Source organism: Danaus plexippus, chromosome Z, assembly GCF_018135715.1.
Source record: "Danaus plexippus chromosome Z, MEX_DaPlex, whole genome shotgun sequence".
NCBI lineage: Eukaryota > Metazoa > Arthropoda > Insecta > Lepidoptera > Nymphalidae > Danaus > Danaus plexippus.
The window spans coordinates 9,608,948-9,631,724 of record NC_083559.1 but is presented as its reverse complement, the minus strand read 5'-3'; the positions used below and the strand labels follow the sequence as shown (position 1 = coordinate 9,631,724).

General features: G+C 31.9%; 2 protein-coding genes and 1 long non-coding RNA gene across 9 annotated transcripts in view; 2 read left to right on the top strand and 1 right to left on the bottom strand.

The window, feature by feature from the left end:
* The window catches only part of LOC116777091 (titin), an 88,685-nt gene extending 78,953 nt beyond the window's left edge, over positions 1 to 9,732 (top strand). For all 7 annotated transcript variants that reach the window (XM_061526166.1, XM_061526169.1, XM_061526165.1 and 4 more), the window contains 15 exons: positions 16 to 1,566; positions 1,648 to 1,692; positions 1,779 to 1,889; positions 2,227 to 2,379; positions 2,725 to 3,696; positions 3,830 to 5,206; positions 5,296 to 5,583; positions 5,798 to 5,939; positions 6,218 to 6,924; positions 7,078 to 7,380; positions 7,511 to 7,807; positions 8,150 to 8,254; positions 8,456 to 8,647; positions 8,800 to 9,102; positions 9,246 to 9,732. In XM_061526166.1, the coding sequence (XP_061382150.1) occupies positions 16 to 1,566; positions 1,648 to 1,692; positions 1,779 to 1,889; positions 2,227 to 2,379; positions 2,725 to 3,696; positions 3,830 to 5,206; positions 5,296 to 5,583; positions 5,798 to 5,939; positions 6,218 to 6,924; positions 7,078 to 7,380; positions 7,511 to 7,807; positions 8,150 to 8,254; positions 8,456 to 8,647; positions 8,800 to 9,102; positions 9,246 to 9,442 (6,743 nt within the window). In that variant the 3' untranslated portion in view covers positions 9,443 to 9,732. The remainder of the gene's footprint in view (positions 1 to 15; positions 1,567 to 1,647; positions 1,693 to 1,778; positions 1,890 to 2,226; positions 2,380 to 2,724; positions 3,697 to 3,829; positions 5,207 to 5,295; positions 5,584 to 5,797; positions 5,940 to 6,217; positions 6,925 to 7,077; positions 7,381 to 7,510; positions 7,808 to 8,149; positions 8,255 to 8,455; positions 8,648 to 8,799; positions 9,103 to 9,245) is intronic.
* Positions 9,733 to 12,847: 3,115 nt separating this feature from the next.
* LOC133319918 (uncharacterized) lies at positions 12,848 to 13,838 on the top strand. Its single transcript, XR_009753375.1, has 2 exons — positions 12,848 to 13,525; positions 13,598 to 13,838. It is a non-coding gene; the product is annotated as an uncharacterized LOC133319918 (long non-coding RNA).
* An 85-nt stretch (positions 13,839 to 13,923) lies between these two features.
* LOC116777920 (uncharacterized) lies at positions 13,924 to 21,572 on the bottom strand. The gene is made up of 5 exons (XM_032671725.2): positions 21,446 to 21,572; positions 18,609 to 18,726; positions 15,037 to 15,174; positions 14,470 to 14,631; positions 13,924 to 14,214 (listed from the first exon to the last, which is right to left on the bottom strand). The coding sequence occupies exons 1-5, from the start codon at positions 21,449 to 21,451 to the stop codon at positions 14,195 to 14,197; spliced, it is 444 nt and encodes a 147-aa protein (XP_032527616.1). The 5' UTR covers positions 21,452 to 21,572; the 3' UTR covers positions 13,924 to 14,194.
* Positions 21,573 to 22,777: the final 1,205 nt, after the last annotated feature.

Sequence of the window (22,777 nt, the reverse complement as noted above, 5' to 3'; positions counted from 1 at the left end):
TAATTTTTGTTTCAGATATCCCTGAAAATATACAAGTTGTTGAACGAAAAACAGCTACGAGAAAGAAACATCATCCGAAGAAGGAACACACAGAGGACCAGATTGACAAAGAAATTGGAGATAAGATTACTGAGAATAAAAAACCAAAAAAACTTTTAAAACCTGAGAAAATCCAGCGAATCGAGCTGAAAATAGACGAAGCTAAATTTGCAGAGGAGTCCATTCAGCCACAATTCTCTAAAATAAAATTAAAAAAGCCTACGATTAAGCCTAGACCAGAACCATCTACAGTTATTTTACCCAAATTTCAATTAAAAAGTCGAATTAAGTTTATTACCGATTGGCCTCCAAAACAGATAACTCCTATTGTTACATTTTTGGGAAGTGTGCGTCAGAACGGTGAACTGTCAAGAAACATTAAAGAAGCTGCTAAATTGCGAAAAAAAGTGATTAAGTCAGTTAATTTACCGGAATTAGTAAAAACTGAACTTGAAAAGCCTTTATTTACTCACTCGGATATAGTAGATAGTCGTAATCAACCGAAAGAAGCCACCTATGAAATAGATGATAGTGTTATGGAAAGTAGATTAGTTGAAAAACAAAATGACTTGTTAGATGAACGCCAAGATAAGTCCGTAATGGAAGAACCAGAGAACTTTACAGTTACACCTCGGAGGCCTAGTGTTAAAAAAGTAGAAGAGTTAGTAGATGAAATAACTATAAAAAAGAAACTTAAGCCAGTTCGAAAATCATCGGTGACTGTGACTGAAATAACTGAACCCGAGGAAGTAACTTTTAGACCAAAAGTAACTAAAACTAAGGAGGATGTTGAACAAGAATTTAATATTCAGCTGGATTCTTACGCGGAGGAGGAAATATCGATGTCGAGTAAAGTCAAACTCAAACAACAAAGACAGCCAACATTTACTGAAGAAGCAGATGAAACTTCCATTAAATTTTATGAAGAAAAGTTAAAAGAAGGCGTTGATATAGTTGAAATAATTGATGACATGGATAAAGAAGATAACAATGATTTCATAATACCTTTGAAAAAACCATTTATTAAAAATACCGACGAAATAAATTCAAACGTTACTGTTCCAAAACCCAAACCAGTTCAACAGAAAACAGAATTTTTCGAAGACGTAACGTTCGATTTAGGAAAGCAAAGGCAATATGTTACCGATGACCAAGAAATTTCTTTTGACATCAGACAGCAAACAGAAGTCTTGATGCAACAAGAACTTAATTTGTCGAGTAATATTAAATTAGCAGCCAAAAGAAAACCTACAATTTCTGAGGCAGGCGATACAACTTCTATTATAATTGAAAAGGAAATTCAGTCAGACGCACATGCGGATGAAGTTATTTTAAGCGATGATGAAATTGAAAGCAATGTTGAAATGGTTATAAAAAGAAAACCCTCGAAACAAACGTATGAAGTGAATGAAGTAGAAGAATTAAATGTAGATCTAAGACCCAAAAGGCCTTCTTGTGAAACTTTTGAGGGAGAGCAAGTGACCATATCGACAAAACGCAAACCTCAGAAACACATAAAAGTTCAGGGTAATAATTTATTTTTAATTTACAAATATTCTACCTGATATTTTAATATTTATCACTTTAATATGTCCTTGTAATTTGCAGAAGCTGAAGTATCTATTAGTATAGCCAAAGAGCAAGAATTTCCAGGTAAGACGTGTACTTTTATAATTTTTATCCTTCAATGTATCATCGTCGTGTTGTATTATTTTACATTATCATATTGGTTTGTCCAGATACCCCTGTTAATGTGCGATGTGGTGATACTGTCTTCGCGGTTTATTCGTATGTTGCCGAAACAGAAGAGGCTATTAATTTAGTTGAAGGAGAAAGACTTTATATCTTAGGTAAGCATATTCATATTAAACTTTAGCTGAATTATACAATTAATATTATTAAAGATATACAGCGTAATATCCATGCATAGATATAGTAGTCAAACATATGGTACAAGAGGTATTAACGTAGATCTCATAAAAAGAAAAGAAAAACTTATTTTTAAAATCTTTTTGTAAATTGTAATAATAAAAAAAATGTCTTACGAATATAATTAAATAGTCATATAAATAGAAACTTATTAAATAAGAAGAAATAATAATTATTATATACAAGTAAATAGGATTACTGAGTATTGTTTTTTTATTCAACAAAGGATTTTTAATATAATAATAATTATGATTTTAGAAACCACGAATCAAGATTGGTGGTTTGTTCGTAAACATCTCACTGAAGAAAAGGGGTGGGTTCCAGCTCAATATTTGATGGATGAAGCCAACTACACTCTATATCTGCAAAAGAAGTTGAATGAAAAAATTGATAAGCTGCCAGTATTCGAGAGTAAGCAATAGCTGTCATAACTGTCTTTTGTTAATATCTCATAAATATCGTTTTAATAAAGAGGATATTTTATAGTTAGATAATATATTTTATTAAATTTAGTTTTGCAATTAAAGCATGGGATTTATTCGCTCATTTATTTCCTTCTGATATAAAATAATAACGTTGTTAAATAAAGTGAGGAACATTGAGAAGTTCGTATATTAAGTCTTGTTATTTAGATTAGTCAAATTAATATACGTTCTGTTGACCTGTTGTTTAAAATCGAATTCTACAGAATTCATTTCAGCAATAAGTATATAGGAACGTAAAATATGATTATTTCATTTAAAACTTGTATTTTAGAACCAGCATCTGAAGAACAGGCCGTAGCTCCGATATTTGTCGAAAAACTTCGCCCAAAACATACACCTGATGGATCGACGGTACAATTTGAGTGTCAGGTTGGAGGCTATCCAAGACCACAGATTACTTGGTTCAGACAAACAGCAATAATTAAACCTTCCCAAGATTTCCAAATGTATTACGACGATGATAATGTGGCTACTCTTGTTATCCGTGAGGTATTCCCAGAAGATGCAGGGACTTTTACATGTGTTGCAAAGAATGCAGCCGGTTTTGCATCTAGTACAGCTGAGCTGACAGTTGAGGCACCACTCTCAGATCATGGTTCAGAAATGACAGTTCTTTCTCGCAAAAGTCTCTCCCGTGAGTCATCGTTGGCGGACATATTAGAAGGCATACCTCCAACCTTTTCTAAACGACCTAAGGCCCAGTACGTTGACGAAGGTTCAAATATATTCCTGGAATGCAGGTTAGTTGCTATCCCAGAACCTGATATCGCTTGGTTCTTCAAAGGGGAAGAAGTCATACCGAACAATTCCGTCTCTGTAACCACGGAATCTGATATGCACATGTATTGTAGTGTCTTAAAAATAGAAAACGTTAAGAAATTCCAGGAAGGGACTTATACGGTTTTAGCCGTTAATAGAGAAGGTGAAGCAAGCTTGCCTATTGTTCTTAAAATAAGGACTGGTGAAAAGGAGAAACCCCAAGTTATAGAACCATTAAAGAGTATGACTATAAGAGAAGGTGATAGCGTTGTTCTTTCAACGCAAGTAGTAGGAAGCCCAGAACCTAAAGTGACTTGGTTTAAGAACAATAAACCAGTTAAATTATTAGCTGTAAAGTCAGATGGTGATATTCATACTATTACACTTGTTAAACCTGTAAAAGGTAAAGATGATGGTGTATATTCCCTGAGAGCTATTAACTCTGAGGGATCGGTCGAAACAAGTGCAGTTATAACAATAGAAGGTACTTTATTTAACATAATTTTATATAAGAAATTAATTTTTCATTTAAATGATGTTCACTGCTTCACTTCATACATATTTATAGTTCTATGTATGTATATCATGTTCTACTTTTTAATGTGTACTTTTTGCAGAACCTACGGAAGAAAATGCGGAACCACCTCTATTTATTAATCGATTCCAAGAAATAACTGTGAAAGAAAAAGGAACGATAAAACTGAGCGCTAAAGTTACGGGTAATCCAGTACCAACAATCACTTGGTACAGAAATAATCAGATTATCATACCAAATGAAAGAGTTTCACAAAACTTTGACGGTGAAAACATTTGCTTAATTATTACAAACGTTGATTCGGAAGTGGATTCTGGCGATTATAAATGTGTGGCGGCAAACTCTGCTGGTAAAGCATCTCATGGTGCTCGCGTTACTATTGATGTAGAAAGAGTAACATTTATTAAAAACTTGAAACACCAACATGTAACAAAGGAAGGTCAAACTGTTATCTTAGAATGTGAAACATCACACACGGTTTCTACGAAGTGGTATCACAATGATAACGAACTCAGTGGCATGGATCATAGAGAAATTATTCAAGAAGGTCGCATTCATAAATTGAGAATAAAGAAAACGAAACTTTCTGATAAAGGAATATTTAAATGCATTGTCAAAGATCAAGAAACCCATACTCAGCTCTTTGTTGATGAAACTATTCCCGAATTCTTACGTAAACTTCAAGATTTCGAGGTTAAAGAACGAGATGTTGCTATACTAGAAGTTGAAATTAGTTCGGAGAACGCCGATGTAGTTTGGGAAAAAGATGGACAAACCATAAAGCCGAAAAAGAACAAATATGAACTGGAAAAAAGAGGGAACATTAGAAAACTATTCATCAGAAACACTTCTGTTCACGATGAAGGTGAATATATTTGTAAATTACAAAATGATGCCTGTTCTGCTGAGGTTACTGTAGTGGAACTTCCTCCAGAAATTATATCAAGATTGCAAAACCAAAGGGTTAACAAAGGAAACAAAGCAACGTTTGAAATAGAATTAACTAAAGGTGATGCTCTTGTGAGATGGTTAAAAGATGGATATGAAATACAACTTTCAAATCACATGCAACTTACTATAGATGGCAAAAAACAAAAACTGAAAATATATGATTGTGACAGTAGCGATGCTGGTGACTACTCGTGTGAGGTTGGTAATGATCGTTGTACTGCAAAGCTCATTGTAGATGAACCCACAGTTGATTTCACTATAAGGCTTCCCGAAGTTATAGTTGTACAAGCTAACACAGATGCACATCTAACGGTAGAGCTTCCACACGATGCTCTAACCGTTGTTTGGTACAGACGTAAGACAGTAATCGAGGATTCGGAAAAGTTCACACTTATATCCGATGGCAGAAAACGAACCCTTATCATACGTAAATGTTTAGAAGAAGACCAATCTGACTACTCATGTCAGCTACTAGACACCAAATGCACGACGAAACTTAAGGTGGAAGGTACGTGTATAACAAATTGTTTATACCCTATAATTTTTTTTATTTTAATTTTTATAATAGTTTCTAACTCTGTCTTAACTTTAATACAGTAATCGAGTTTGCACCTAAGATCATCTCCTACGAGCCAACTTATAGAATCCGTCGGGGTGGTAACATTAAAATTGAGGTGGTATATGCAGCACATCCTCCGCCACATGATAGCTGGACTAAAGAGGATATACCCGTTAAACGGTCTAAGTTATCGCGGTCATCTTTATTGCCCGACCTGGCGTCCCTAACCCTGCACAAGCTCGATACCACTCACTCCGGAAAATACGCACTTACTTTAAGTAACAACGTTGGAACGGCTACCGTTAATATGGATGTTATCGTTATTGGTAATATTTTATTAAAAATATATCTTTTAATTTATTCCTGTAATTATAAATATTATATCTTAATTGTCGTCTTCCCTTTTTTTTGGGAGGAACACTTATGTTAATGTTCAATATAATAATTGATGTCAACGTTAAAAATAGATTTTTAAAGTATATCATAGTTAAGCAAGAGGAGGGTCAACGATATATGATTATATATTTTTTCTTATTACAGATATACCATCCCCTCCTGGCAAACTTGTTATTTTGGAGGTGGGCGATACCAGTGTAAATGTTTTCTGGTCTCAACCTGAAGACCTCGGCGGCTCCAACATTGAATGCTACATCCTAGAGTACCAGGAGGAGAATACAATAGAGTGAGTAGCTGTTTAGAATTTCGTTTTTCGATTGCATGCCCAGGTCTGACAATGGTATATTTACTAAATTTACTTTTTACTCCTTAACTCCTAAAGTTGCAAAAAATACAGATCTACCGGAAGTAATAAACTTGTTCAGTTTTCATTGATTTTCTGTGATTTTCTGTGAATTTAAAATTGAAATATAGACATAACAGCTACTTTAGTTTTTTTTATTTGATATAACTATCATTATTATAACTTTCTATTACTTTCTACAACACTACAATTATTTTCAGGTGGATATCTATTGAAAACATTAAAAAAACGCAGTATTGCATCGAGAATCTTAAAACAAATTCATCTTATAGATTTAGAGTATTTGCAGTAAACGAAGTTGGAGTGAGTGACGCTTCAGAACTTACTGATTACATCCTCATAAAGAAGTTTATCAAATCACAGGCACCCACTATCGTAAAACCATTAACAGATGTTATCGGAGAACCGAATGATGAAGTAGAATTAAATTGCATTTTCGGAGGCATTCCCGAACCCAAAGTGGTTTGGTATAGAAACGGAAAGCAATTAAAAACAGCAAAAGCAACTTACATTGATCGAGTTGCATCGTTGTTAGTAACAGCAAGCAAAACAACAGAAGGTAGTTACAAATGTGTAGCATCAAATACGGAAGGTGAAATTAGTACTAGTTGTACACTACAGATAAGACAGAAACCCATTATTACCATATTAGAGGAGGAAATCATACAAAAACACGTAGTTGGCGAAGAATGGTGTATTTCTGCATTTATTAATGGCATTCCAAGTCCTGATATCAATTGGTCCAAAGACGGTATTGGGATTGACGAGGAAGTAGAGGTGATAACGGATGAGAACACAAGTATTATAAGGATAAAGCAATTGCAAAGAAGGCATTCCGGGAGATACACAATCACAGCTAGTAATGATGCTGGTTCTACTTCCATTGATGCAATTCTCAAAGTTTATGGTAAGTGGTTGGTATTCATACAAAATTACATATCTATTCGTCTAATAAAAAGTTTTAGTGATATTAAATTTATTTAGTTAATTGTGAAAGTATTAAATTAGACTTCTCAGTTCATAGTATTCACTAAATTTAATTAAAGCGTTACTTTTACAGATAAACCTAGTCAACCAGAAGGGCCAGTGATAATGAGAGAGATAAGCCGCGAATCAGTGACAATAGAGTGGAAGCCGCCATTAGATGATGGTGGACTTGAACTGATCAAATATGCAATTGAAAAACTGGAACCAGAACTTAATCAATGGGTTAAAGTAGCTGATGTAGACAAAAACATAGAATCATATTGTATACAAAGACTCAGTGATAGCTGCGAATACATGTTCCGTATTCTCGCCCAAAACCCCGTTGGAATTTCCGAAGCTTTGGAAAGCGATCCCATCATTATTAAGAATGCTTTGGGTTCGTATGGTTTAATAAATCATTAGTTTATTTAGTTATATTTATAATTTTTTACCTATCTGTCAGTTGGTTTAATATGGAGTTGGAAATATTAAAAAAAAAATAAGCAATACATTAAATTAATTTGCAGATGTACCCTCTCCACCACTTGGTCCTCTTGGTATTTATGGTGTGGAAATTGATGGGGTTACGATTTCATGGTATCCTCCTGAAAGAAATGGTGGCTCAGCTATAATAGACTACTCTATAGAGATTCAGGAAGATGGTGCTCAGTGGCGTTTCATTGCTACTTCAATAAACACTTTTGCCAAAATTTCTAATCTTAAAAAGAATTCAACCTACCAATTTAGGATTAGTGCGAGAAATGAAATAGGCACCAGCATGCCGTATATATCCGATGAGAAGGTCACCATCGGTAAAACAGCTAGTGAGTGCTCTCTATATTTTTAATCACCTTTCTGTGTAAGACAATTTGTAAGGCTTTATTAAGACTAAATAAATACCATTAAGTTTCATTGAAACAAAAGAATTCTCCAATGTGAATTCAATAATTTAATAATTTCCTTAAGTAATAGAAAATATTTAATCTATTTTTAATTGAAACGAAACTCACAAATCATTAAATCTGTAATAATGTAACATTAAAAATATAAAAATATAAAAATATACTCTTCTTATTTTACTTGCATTTAAAAAGTAATAGCTATGCAAAATAATAAACCTATTTTATTGTCACAACTACAAGGATATACTATTATGTCTATCTTAGCGGCCCCGGGACAACCGCAGTCTGTACAAGCGTGTGAAGTCACTTCCCGATCTGTGACGCTTCGCTGGACTCCACCTGCTAGCGATGGAGGTTCATCGCTTACAAGTACGTTCATAATTTAGAACTGCATTGTTTTTAGAAATTTGCTTTATGATCTTCGGTTAAAAAAGAGATTTATATGTTTAAATTATAACATATGTACATAAGATTTTTAGGAAAACTAATTAATATTCCTTAAATTAGTCTGCCGTTATTTACTAGATTTGCTTCTCGTTTGTTTTAAACTTATGGTATCTCTTTGGACAGATTATATAATAGAATGCAAGACATCAAAAACAAAATGGTCAAAAGTTGTGACGGTTTCATCTGGAGTGCTGCAACATTGTGTAGAACATTTAAAACACAAGGACGACCTTATCTTTAGAGTGTCGGCTGAAAATGCTATAGGCGTTGGACCACCCATGGAATCAGAAAGCGTTAGATTAGAAAAACACGCCAGTGAGTGTTATTTAACGATATTGTCATTAAATTCATAGAAAGACATACAAAGTCAAGTCATTCGGCTTAAAAAAATATTTAACTTTACTCAAATGGCCTGTTTTTATAACTTTTATTATTTTATGTAATAATCTATACTTGTTCTCTTCCAGCCGTTCCCTCACCGCCAACCGGGCCATTAGAAATCCGTATGCTGGGAACCAATATAACATGCTCCTGGGGAACGCCGGAGTGGGACGGTGGCTCGCCACTTCTTGGCTATAACATTGCGATTCGTGACGTCACTAAAACCATGTGGATGGAAGTAGGCAAAGTGGACGCTGGTGTTCTCAAGTTTAATATTCGAGATCTGGGAGAGGACCACACCTACCTGATCCGAATATATGCCCGAAATGAGATTGGATTAAGTGAACCTCTAGAGCCGATCGAACCCTTAAGGGTACTACCTTGTGAAGGTGGGTGGCCCTAATTTTAATGACGATATTCTTTAACTAGAGTTTCAACCATTTATGAGTATATATTCATTATTGTCATTCAGTATATGTTTTATGTTACCTATGATTCATAATTTCTATATTTTGCTATCATGATTTCACAGATTCTCGTGCGGAAGCCAGCGAATTTAGTGAAATGACTGCAGGAACTGAACCCACATCTTTCAGTCAGCCGACATCCTCGTGGTTGCGCGAACACAATATGGATGCCGATATCCGTTCGTACGCGCGAGGCTCACTTTTGCGAAGAGACGAATACTTCTTCCGCATATGGCTATACGCGAAGCAGCTATTCAAATAAATAATAGACCGGCGTTCCAATCGCGTGAAAGCCACTTACTAACTACGTGCTCATCACGTGACTCTGACCTGTGATAAAACGCAATAACGATGTAGTAAATGCGACAGTTCTATTATTTATACTTGATATTTATTGTAGAGTTAGAATAAAGCGTCCTTCACGTCGGCACGCTATCCAGCTGGGAGACATAAATATAGGTGCATAAATAAAGAGCTGGACGGCGAATCGACGTTGACTGGTCGGCTTTTCTTTTTGTATTTTGTAAAATATATATGCAATTATCATCATAATTTTCTTTTATTTCCTTACATAATCCCATAATTTAGTGCTATAAAACTTTTATAATCCAAAATGATGAGATTACACTCATCGAAAAATCTGTTATGGTTATAAAAATGTTTCTGTGTAGTATAGTATTGTTTATCGTTGAAACAAAAAGTGTAACAAAACATCGACCTACTTACATGATAAACGTGCTAAAAATTAAGTTAACATTTATACTATTTTATAAAATATTATTTAAATGTCAAGTAATATTATAAGTGAAACATATAGTAAATAAAGTAGTCAAAGAAACGATTTAATGCAAATAAGTGTGTGACACGTAGTTGACGCACTGGTTAAAAGAAACGCGTGAGCGACGTTCTCCATGAATAATACACCAGTTGAACTTAAAGAAGCAAGATAATATTAATGTATTTTGGATATCTCCAAATAAAATATTGATATAATCAAATCATTACAGTCAAAGAAAAAATATAAATGTATTGCTTGTCACCAATTATATCACTATTGTTGTGTTGGCTCTTCAAGAATGACGAAATATTACTTTAACAATGAACATACTTAAAGAAAAATGCCCTGCTTGCAAAACTATAAAAAAAGTAAAAATTGTTCTTCATTTATGATAAACATCAAACGTCCTTCAATTATGTATACTAACGAATTTTACAAGTATTCATCAAAATAATCATGCAATAGAAATTGACAGCACAATATCAGTATTCTGGACCCATAGCTAGTATTATTTACTGTACCTAGGTAACACTGAAAATTTTTAGAAAATGAAAAACGCCTTAATTTAGAAAGACGCCAATACTTTTATTGTTTCTCGAAGTAATCTAAGTTCCTTTCACCACATAGTTATATTCAATGGAACCACAGAGAAAAGCAGTGGGTCCATTCTTACTTACGGGTCTCTTCTATGGCATTTTCATACCCTCACCGCAACTTCAGGGCTGGTTTAGCGAATACCTTGAATTTTAACTTTAGTTCTTGAGAATAAATAAGAATCGTTGGGCGCCAGGTCAGGACTGTATAGCGAATACCTCATTATCTCGACACTTGCCATAGTCAATTATTCAACAGTCCGTTTTGTGGAGTACGCTGAAGCATATTCGTGGTGAAGGAGGATCCTGCTTCGAAGGGGCTACTATCAAATTTTTTCCAAGAAAACAGGACATATCAGTCTGCAGTAACTGTCCTTGCATATTTTAACAAAATTGTTGGGAAATAACCTTTTCAGTCAAAGAATGAGGCACTCATCTTTTTTTCTTGACTTCTTCGTTTTTTTCACCTTAGATGGCCGATCCTCGAAAGGATTCACCCACTAAGCTGATTGTCTTTTAGTTTCGGGTTTGTTACAAAATATCCAGCTTTCATCAACTGTCACGAGGTCAATTGCAGCATTTGAGTTAACGCCGTTGATCTTATCTAACATTTGAGGACACCAGTCCATACGAAAGTGTTTCTGGTTGTCGGTTAAAGTATGGGGAGTGCAGCTGGTACAAAGCTTCCTAAATTTCACGCCTTTTCCCTAAATTTGACGAAAAATACGCCTAAATTTTCGTGTAGGTTTTGTAAAATTTGATTCATACCAATGCCTCCGATTGCCCTTACCTGCTGATAAGTCAGCTCTTATCTTCCTCTATGATGCCTCGCACAACACTGATGTTTTCTTCAGTAATCGCTGTTAAAGGACGTCCCTCACGCGGATCATCATTGAGATTGCAACGTCCACGCTTAAACTCGTTAAACCAATTGAAAATAGTGGCAAAAGATGGGATTTTACGAAGAAATGTTAATCTCAGCCTATCATAGCTTCGTTATTAGGTAAGCCCACGACATAAATTTTCTCTCCTTAGGTTCATTTTCACATATAACAAGAGTTTTAGATTTGCCGCCGATTCACAAAAGCAAATGACAAATGAATGCAATATACTATATTAGTTTACCAAAGAGTTCTAAAATTTAAATAAAAAAAAGTTTTTATTAGCAAAGTGTCTAGTTGACCAGTTCTAAACATTTGCAGTGTCACCCAAATAAACTGTCAAATCGATAGTCACATCATAGTTGATCAGATCATAAAAACTTTTATGTAATCAAGATCGATTAGGTGAGGTGGTAATTATACCATTTGTTATCTCCTAATTATTATAAAATACGAGTATCGTATCATCATCACCATCATTATCAACAGTAGCCTTTTGAAGACAACTGCTGAGCAAAGGCCTCTAAACACATATAGAAAGTTAGAGCATTACCACCACGCTTTCTCATGGCGTGTTGGCGATTTCAAACTTATGATATGAAATCATAAGTCCTTAAATTTTTAATATATAAAAAAATTAATTTCCTTGAAAATTCCAAATCTTTTGTGGATCTTCCGATTAAGAAATATTCTCAGAATGTGTAATTACTGTACGGGATCTAATTTATGTCTAGTACATAAATCAATTAAATAAGATATTGGGTAATTTAAAAAAAACAGATTTTGGAAAATCAATATTTCATTCTCTCGTGAAACGATGAGATCAAAGAGATACAATTTTTCTGTTTAAAATAAATTAAAAAAAATAAGATTCTCAGTAGATACTGAGTCAAATTTAATTTAATCGTCCTTGTCTATCCTCTCGTAGGCTTCTTTTTAATATAAATATGATAAGGGTGAGATTTTTATTTGAAACTTTTGGGAAAAAGAATTGACAGTTGGTGAACCATTCTAGGACCAAAAACAAACCAGTTTGCTTGGTCTCAAATGTCGAAGTCCGTTTCCAAGATATCCAAAATAGTGAGAAGGTGTTTAATTTTAAGGTGTTTAATAACACATATCTCAGTAACATAACAAACGTTATTTGAGTTGCTTATAAATTTAAAGTTACGATATGTTACTCAAAACAAATGGGAAGTGTTATGAAAAAATGTTCTCAAAATCCTAAAACACTTTAAAAATAATGAAACCCTGAATGATTTAAAACTCTTTCTTTGATTGTAAAATATATTTATATATATATATATATATATATACATACCGTTATTATGTTATGTTATTTATATATACACATACATATATATATATATACCGTTGGGAGGTAAAATATTTAATATAGTATAAAATAAAAACTCTATACTATAAAAACTGTGAAAAAGTTCTATTCCTTAGTATCCGTACATGTGGTAAATGGTAAACCAGACGAATTAAATGTGTTTATTTATTTAGATAAAAATATTAGGTACGTAATGATAAAAATATCTATTATTGTTATATAGCATTTGTTAAACTGTCGTCTGTTTTGTCAAATATTTATGAATTTACAGTGGTTACCAGATAATATAAGAGAGTATTTCAACTTTTATGTTGAACTTTTATGCTCTATTGTCAATGTCATCGCAGAATCGGGCCGTGTAAATTTTTCTCCTTTTTCCAAAATGTTGTAAAATACTCTACGTGTACGACTATTTATCATTTTGTAATCTTTCTCCGTAGTTGGAGTCGTAGTTTGTTTTAGAGAATTATTTACAGTTTTCAGAAAATTTTTAGGGCAGCAGAATATGACAGTTTGAAGATCACAATCGAGATTCACAATTTATACCTAAACATACTACATCATTATTGGATGATTTGGGAATTCAAATGTCATGTGGGAACGTAGGAGAATTTTCATTTATTCAATAGTGTTGTTTTGATTTTTATTGTTTTATTTTAGAATAAACAATATTAAGGGAAAATTTGTAGAAGCGGACGCTTGTTGAGACGTTTTTATTAATGCAGTAATACATTCATTCTTATAGCATATAAGAGACGTGAATGTTATAAGTTGCAGTTTTCCTTAACCTAATATAACCTATAATGATATTAAAATCTGTCTGTTTTAGAAGACAGAGTGGGACTAAGTTCTGCGCAACATTTTGGATACAACGTGGAGTCGAGCAGACTGTAATACTGACGTGCAAGGAATTTAAGGTTTTGTTTACAAAAAATATAAAAAAATCTTCAAAGTTGTCTGTTTTAAAGTTGCTTATTAATTTTTAAATAATTTTATGAAAATCATATTGTTAAAATATTCTTTGTAATATAAATATGTATATAACATAGTATTTTTTTTAAAATAATGAAGACGTGTATCATTTCGTTAAAATAAGGTACATATATAGTTTGAACTCAAACATTAATAAGAATTTGGGTAATAAATAAAAGATAATTTTAAGTACTCCTTTATTAATATCAAATATCCAACTTACAGATAGTAATAAAATGAAATTGTGGCTAGTACATATTTAAAAGAAGAAAATTTAAAGATAGATTGTACTGTAACGTTGTAGCTAAATTACGTCTATTAAATATAATGCAAATTAGAAAGAAAGACAACCATTGATACTATTTGGCACTATGACATAAATTAGAGCCATCGAACAAACACCATCGAATTAACGAGGTTAATTTTATTTTACTAAAGTGAATGTCTTGAAAAATTACTGACGATTTCGGCGACCTGTAACAAAATTTTAAAAATTAGTTTCATATAAAATATCGGTTATACGATCAGACGAGCTGCACTACTTGCAAGAAACACGTTGTTTGCAGACAGACAAGTTTTTACATTGAATAATTAAAAGAATAAAATTTTAGGAACTTGAATTAAAAAAATAAGTGTTGTGTATAGGTAGTGTTAGTGTATGTATAGTGTATAGGATACTTGAACTACCGAGGAATACTCTTATAAAATATTTCTCTCTTTTAACATTACCCTTGTCCTTGGTGGACTTGAGCTGCTTATTCTTGTTGCATTTCTTTGTGACGCGTCTGCTGGTGTCACAGGTTGGGTCACTGTTATTCTTCAGCATATCCGTCCGAGACATTTCGCCATTGGGGCTACACTCACTCCATGATGACTTTTCGTAACGACAGGCTATGAAAATTATATTTTTATTCTAACTATTACGTTGTCACAAATGTTTAGAGTTTTGAAGAATTAAAAGGAAACATTTATAGTTTGAAATGGCTTTTAGTAGCTGTTGGCCCTACGGCACTTATGACACGAGCGCAGTGCAAGGTAAAGCGGTTCATGATTTAAAGAGTAAAAAGCTGTGACTAGGCACCTAAGGCATTTTAGATCGTATAAATTATAGTGGCCTCTTTGGCTCTTTACTGAGCGAAACAAGAGTGCTTCGGTCTGCTTATTATGAGACGGCCTTGGTAAGTTTTATTTATGTCTTAGCCCTTAACACCAGGTTATGACAAAAATAAAATACATTTCTCAGATTTTTTAACCCATTTTCAACTAGATTGGTATTCTAAAATTAGTTAAAGTTACCTTTTTTACACTTTTTCTGTATGGTTTTAGCACGTTCACAGTTGACAGGGTCTCCTTTTTTGAGAGTAAGAGTGCGTGAACGCACGTTCGTCTTGGGGTCACATTCGGACCACGTGCCGCGTACGTAGCGGCAGGTCTCTAAAGAATGAAAATTTTAACAACCATAAATTAATAACGTTTTACTCACATCAAAATTTTATATTATAAAATAAGAAAATATTAATAGTTTTTACTGCTACTAGAAACGTCATAACTTAATTTATAGGATATTATAGCTTGTAATGAGATTAAAGTACCTACTCATTTGTGTGATTTTATAAGAATGATGTCACAAAATAAACTGTGTTCTATCATTTCATGAACCTACGCAAATTGAAGACATTATTTATGTATGTATATATTCCAAGTAAAATACAAGTTTATGTAAAAAATAATATATTCACTTAATATAATCAGGACGGTTCAGAGAACTGACAACATGTGTAACAAACTAACGATTTATTTTGAGATCGCTGGAATTGTCGACAAAATAAATCACGACAGTCGGAATTTATGTTTTCTAAATCCGACAGCTGAAGTTATGCCATGACTGTCAGGGTATAATTTCTTGAAATTAGCTATAATTTTAAGGCTTTTTATTCAATAAGTGGTTGTTATTGACTCTATTATAACAAGAATATTTCGTATCACCGTATTATGGCTTGTGTCTTTTGATGTCTCCATTATTATTATTGTCTTATTTATATCCCATAAAAAATCTAATTCAATATTCGGGATTTGTTTCATTAATATAAATTTACTTTGGTCAGAAAGAAAATATGTAAATATATTTTTCTCATTATAGATTTCTAATTCAAGGAGACAAATATTGAATATGATTTTTTCGTAATTGGGTAGTTTGGCAAGAGTATATAAATTTGATATATAGAAAAGACCTCATAGATCACACATCACATTTGTAATATTATCGTTCTTACGCTATAGGTAGTCAACTCCTGGGGCATGTAAAGTCAGTAAGACTGGGTAGCCTGAGTGACAAAAAGATAACGAGGTGTATGAGGACATACAGACATCTCTGGATAATAAAATAGAAACTATTGATTATTAACTAATCTAATATGTAAATTATACTATTGGATATTTAATTTTTGGAGCTAAGCAAATATATGTAAATAGACATATGCAAGTTGTAAAAATATATGTCTCAATAAGTAAATTAAAATACTGTTCTTGTTGTACATCATTTTACTGCAATATTAATCGTCAGCGACACAATTCTGCTATTATCTTCGCGTAAATTCAAGAAATAATCTTCTGATAATTTTTACTGTCCAATAAAGGTATGGTCCGACACGCAGTAATATTGTTTTTTATAGTTTTATCCTCTTTCAATGGAATTACCATCGGGATGACACGTTGGAAGTCAAAGATCATCATATCATGTATTAATAAAATATGATTTCGGTTTTAGTGTCTGGTGAACTTTCAACATTAACATGCAATTCTCGCTCCTCGATTTTATTATTTATTATAATTTTATCATGCTCGTGTTCCATACTGTCTTTTTGATAGCCTATTACTCAAAAAAAGGGAGTTGTAATTAACATTATTTATTTCTAGTGATAATTGCAGACCGGACAAGATATTAATTACACCGCGTGCATTAGAAACAATCTGACGCTAACAAACAAATCATGAACCCGTCGCGGAGGTCCTAGTCAGAATGTTGAATGTTGTAGCATTAGGTTGACATATGTTTACCTCCTCCGTCTCACACTTCGGGAGAAGACTAGAATACCTAAGACTAGACTAGCGCAAGTACTGTATTGAGAATAAAAAAGGGAATTTTTTATTAGATCCTATGAAATATTATTGGAAAAAATATTTTATTAAAAGTTTGAAATAGTGTTTTTAATCTTAACTCAATAATTGCTAAATGTGATTGACAGTGAGAATTCAAAAGCTTTAAGCTTTGTGACTGAATTTTAAATTTTGAATCTATCTGCTTATTGAAGTTCGGAATACATCATAAATAAATGACAGAAGGCATGAAGATGCCAGCTAAGATAAGAACATTTTCTTCTCGGTCCAGCGAATTTCAAATTATCCTCGCTCTGCATTCAACTGTAATTCAACATATGACAGATGGAGAAAAAAATGTTAAATTATATAAATTGAAAGTATTTTTCTAAAATAGTCTGTAAATATAAATTTATCAGATATAATAGTATAAAATTTAAACAAAAAAACGTATTATAAATAAGCAGTTACTGTTTTTCTGTTATATCTTAGAAACTCCAAATCAATAAGCTGGCCGGTTGGCTTTCTAAACTAAAGGTGTTTTTGCTGCAAGTTTTACTGAAGTGTTAAAGGACGTTAATTTCATACTGTTAAATAACTTAAAGCTTAGGATTTCACCAATAAAAAATATATTTCTAATAATTTATACTTAAATTAACTTAGCTTAACCTTAAAACTTTAGACCTATACGGATGTCAGCCTTAAATATTGCTGTCAGAACAAAAAAGCTCGTAAGATTCCTTAAAAACTCGACCTCTTTTTAATTAATTCTAACAAGTAAAAAATATCAATATCTTTTTGTTTAACATAAATTTAATAAACTTTGTACATTGGTAACAATAAAACGATATTATCAAAGTTTATAAATTTATTATAATATACCAGTCATTAAAAATACGAAAAAGATAAGATATAATAAAGTTAAAATATGTAAAATCTGTTTTTGGACATAGGGAACCAGATAATTAGAAGAATAATTTCTCGTATGTACTTTTGAGTCTAAATTTTATTTAGTAGTAAATTTCTAAGCACAGCTTTGATAACATGATGATTTTATTTGCACATTATTATTTTATGCTTTGTTCAAAGAAGTTGCTTGTATTATAAAACTTCTTTAAACAAACACTTCTTACAATAATTATTTTAAGAAGGGTTTAAGAGGCAACAGGACGAAGATGCAAAAAGTAAAGCTTCGCTCTAATTTGGACCAGGAATCTTCATAACGAACCCTTTTATTTATACGTGGTGTGTCGACGACACTTTTAGTCTGTCACGGAAGGGCTTTCTACACAAGAAATGCGCCTGGGTTATACACTAATATTTTAACTACTAATTTTAAACACATATTTTTCATTTTATTTATCACCATTACTGAATATTTCAAAGCAATAACTTAAAAGTAAATTAAAGTGACTCCTCTATCAACCTGTTTGTTCTAAGTGTAATGACAAATGTTTATTATTAACTCTTAATCCTTTTTAATATATTTTATAAGTAATATAATTTAAATGACATATTTAAGCTGTATGAAATTATAACGCAAACTTCACAAGCCGTTGAGGTGAAACATTGCTTTCCGATAAGCCTTGAGCTTGCCGTAATATTATCTTAACTTCCCAATGTATACAGTATCTAACTATTACATGGAAGTATGAAATAGTGGTTTGACTAAAACTTATGCAACTCTGTATATAATGGTAACTGGAATACGTTCTACCGAACAATAAAGGATAGAATAACATCCTAGTATATAAATAGTTTTATCCACTAACCTTTATTTTTAGCGCCACGTTCGGTGCGCACGAGCTCATGGTCGGACCGAGGCTCGGCCAGGGACATCGAGACCGATACCACCACCAGGGCCACCATCATCAGCCACCAACGATTATACTAAATAAAGACACTTCATGAATACCCAGTAAAACTTTATAAGCATTTTCTAAATTGTTAATTTTTGTTAAAACTATACTGCAAACCATATCTTTTTTTTGTAAAAACTGGTAGACATGACAACTTTAGTCAATATTTCTTACGTTATTATTTAATGTTAATAACGAAAGTAGGCGCTGGTTACAAATCCAGATTATAATATTTTTTACGTACTCATAAAAACTATTCATGTATTTCCATAAAATTAAGTAACAAACCGGGTCGTCGTAACTATATACATATGTAATGTAATTATTCATTGTTAAGGCATTGCAAAAACAATCCAATGTTAGTTATTTTTAATGTTTCAATTTCATGTTTTGTTATTTAACTCCACAAGTGTTTTTTTTTTCTAAAATTTTAGCATGAAGAAAATTAGTGGACACGCTTTCGCTGTTACTAACACACTGCAAACAAATATATGTAGTTTTCGCCTGGCATTAATGAAATCGCATTGCATTAATATATTTTATTGAATAATATTTTGTAATGATATTAATTATTTGCTAAGAATTTATAGCACGTTTACGGGAAACATTTTACGAAAAAAAAGATTTTAACTTGATTGTTTATATACTTGTATGGTTTGGTTCCACTTCAACTACGCTTATATAGTGATGACTTTTATTATTGATGTGTTCATTGATTGAGACATAACAAAAACCTCATTATTCTCTTGCGTGTCTATTTGTATTAATCAACTCAATATAGATGACTTTGAAATTAATTTGACTCATGAAATATTGAAATAAAGATGAAAAGGATCTTTGGATATCAGAAGATCTTTTTCATTTTTAAAATATTTTAAAGTGACGATTGTTTTAGTCTTATATTTGATGAAAATGATATCGCACCAAAAATATAAAGTTAGATGGGATAGGATTAAATAGTACTTTACTCTAAAATGACGGAAATTCATAAAGACATTTAGACATAGAGACATTTACAGTTAAATATTATAAAGTGATATTGTACTTTCGGTATTAGATATGATCGTGCAAAATGATACAATGTTATTAAAATAAACAGCGGACATTATAATTATATTGTTTTTAATACTTTACTTTCAGCGTGTTTCTTTCTTCTTTTTTTTAAATTAATTTGTATTTTTATCTTAGATCTGGATGTTTTTATTTTAATATAAAAATTAAATTTATACAATAAAGTATTTTTAAATAATAGGTTAGGGGAACAAAAGAAACAATGTTTATTTTATTTACATCACTATAAATAGAAATACATATAAATGTATTAGCAATACAATGTCTGTAAAAAAATAATCGCAGTTTCACCCCAGAGACAAACCCGTTTGTTATAGGAGGAAGGCATTAAATTACATTTTTTTGTTGTCTTTTTTATATCAAAACATTAATGTATTTTAAACACATACTATTTATATAGCCTTGCCGTTGAGATAAAAGTTCACATGAAGATAATAAAATAAAAATAAATGTGCAGTCAACGACATTTTGTTTTAGGGCACGTACATACGAAGCAATACATTAAATTAAGAATTTCATTTATTAATTCATTCAGATTATTAAACAAGAATGAATTCATTACGTTTAAATGAAAAAAATAAAAAAAAATTTAGAAAGTATTTCCTAACTCGATTTTTTGATTTATTTACAAATAATAATTAAAATGTAGCTATTGTATATATGTATTCTTAATAGATTAAACGATTTTATCACTTAGTATGTTTAAACTTATGTTATTATAGTTCATATCATTCTTGTGTCATCATCCTTAAACCGGCGCCATTACTAAAATAGACTGAGAACTGGAGTTCAAATGGCGATAACGTCTGTCCAGCAGCCAGCTGTTTGTTATTTTATTACATGGTATTGTGGGTTTGTGTCTTATTATTGTTATACCACTCATTATTGTTGACACAGGAAGTGAGGGTCTACCGGTACAGAGTTCGTTACATCCGTCAGCACCACAACTTTCTGCTTTAAGAAATATTACTATGTGTTTTCGTTTAATTTAAACCAACATATGTTTGTACGAAACAATATAAAACATATTAAATACGAATACATTATATTTAATTTTATAATGATCTAGAAATCGGTAATGCGGTAAAGTATCATATCCTTCACGAAACTTCGGTTATTAAAATAAAATTATACGAGCAAAATTACAAACTAATTATTCGTTTAAATTAAAAAAAGGACGGTATTTGAGAGCCATCAGATAAAACGACCCCTGACCTATTTACTTCTAACAAAGAATGAACATTATAAACACGAGAGCCAACTACAAACAAACGTCTCATGAAGAAATTATCGATTTGCTTTGAAAAAAAATTCAAATTTAAATGCGGTACTTATTAACGCTCTTTGAAAACATGACTTAAATTTACCAATGCTCTATAGAAACTAGAAACTAGAAACAAGGGGAGACATATGTCCAAAAGAGAATCTTTAAACATCTACGGTTTATCTGTATAATATCATCACAATTTTTTTTTTATTATTTTTAATCTATGAAAGTTACAATATAAAATGCTGCTTAGATATGAAAAGAATTGTAAACAATTTAAAAGCCAATACAATTTAAAAGCCAATTTAAAAGTAAAACAATATTTAACAAAGAAACTCAAATAGTAAATTGTAGGAAATCAAACTCAATTAACAAAGACGCGCGAAGCCAGCTTGATGTAAATACCACTCACCTCCATAACTGATCCCTTAGACTTAGAGCGTCGAAGTATACTGAGAAGCGGCGAAGCGGTCTGCGAAGCGTGCGATCACTTCAGAGATCGAGTCGCGAGTGGCGCTGGCTCCCCTATCGATCTGTCGGGATGCCTCTCGGTCCTTTTTGCACACGCCCCCGCCCTTAAGCTCGATCCCTGCAGCCAGGCAAAATTTATAGCCTTTCCCGATGACCGGATTTCCTTACCGATGAAGTTGCTTTGGTTTTTCTTCTGTTAATATTCAGTTTCTCGATATTTTCCTTTGTTTCATTTCCATTCGATGATGTGCTTTAACATTGTTTTAGAACAAGTAAATAAAAAATGGAAATAGTTTGTCTTTCAAATAAGATAAATACGGGAGGACTATTTAAAAAAAGTAACTAGTAGTCACTGATCAAATAGTTTACTTTTGCTGAAGACATTATTTTATCAAAAGTTAATTTGTATTTAGATAGCATAAGGGGAATAAAATTGATAATTTTTGTTTGTTAAATTTTTTGTAGCAATGAAAGATTACTGTTTTTCACGTAAGAATTAGAATTTTTCGATTGTGCGTATGAAACTGACTTTAGTAAATAAGACCTCTTTTACATTTCAATGTAATTATATAGGTCTTCTTTAATATACCGTAATAATGTTATTGGACAGAGTTTCAACATGTTTGAATTTTCATCTATATATTATAGTATATATATTTCCTGACAATTACATATATTCATAAAATATTATGAGTATGTATCAATTAAATAAAATATACAACTTAAAAGAGAAACAGAAAATATGTACAGAGGATTTAGCACGTTTCAAAATATCTGGAAGCCAAGCACAGCAAAAGACATGTCATTCTTATATTTGTTATTTAAATTTTTTTCACATAAGTTTTTTATTAGTACATTTGACTGAATAAAGATAAAATCTTATTTTTTTTTGCATAAAGTTTTAAAGATAGTTTTTCTCAATTCGAAACAAATTTACACAATAAATAAAAGAGGTACTGTAGATTGAGAGCTATTTAATTTTTCCCCTCAAGAGGCTACGAAATACCACCAACGAACTTCGAATATCTTTACGTGTATTTATGATGCGTAGCTTTTTTAAGTCATATTTTTAATACCTATTTTTAAGTCACTAATGACATATCATGTAATGAGTCGATTAGAAAATTAAAAAAACATTTATATCAATAAAATATTTAAGATTAAAAAATATTCAGATGAAGTATCCGTTTGTAAAATAAATTAAAACGATCTAAATTAACGAAACGAAAATGGAGTGTGTTTCAAAGCTCTCACAACTTCAATAAACCGATAT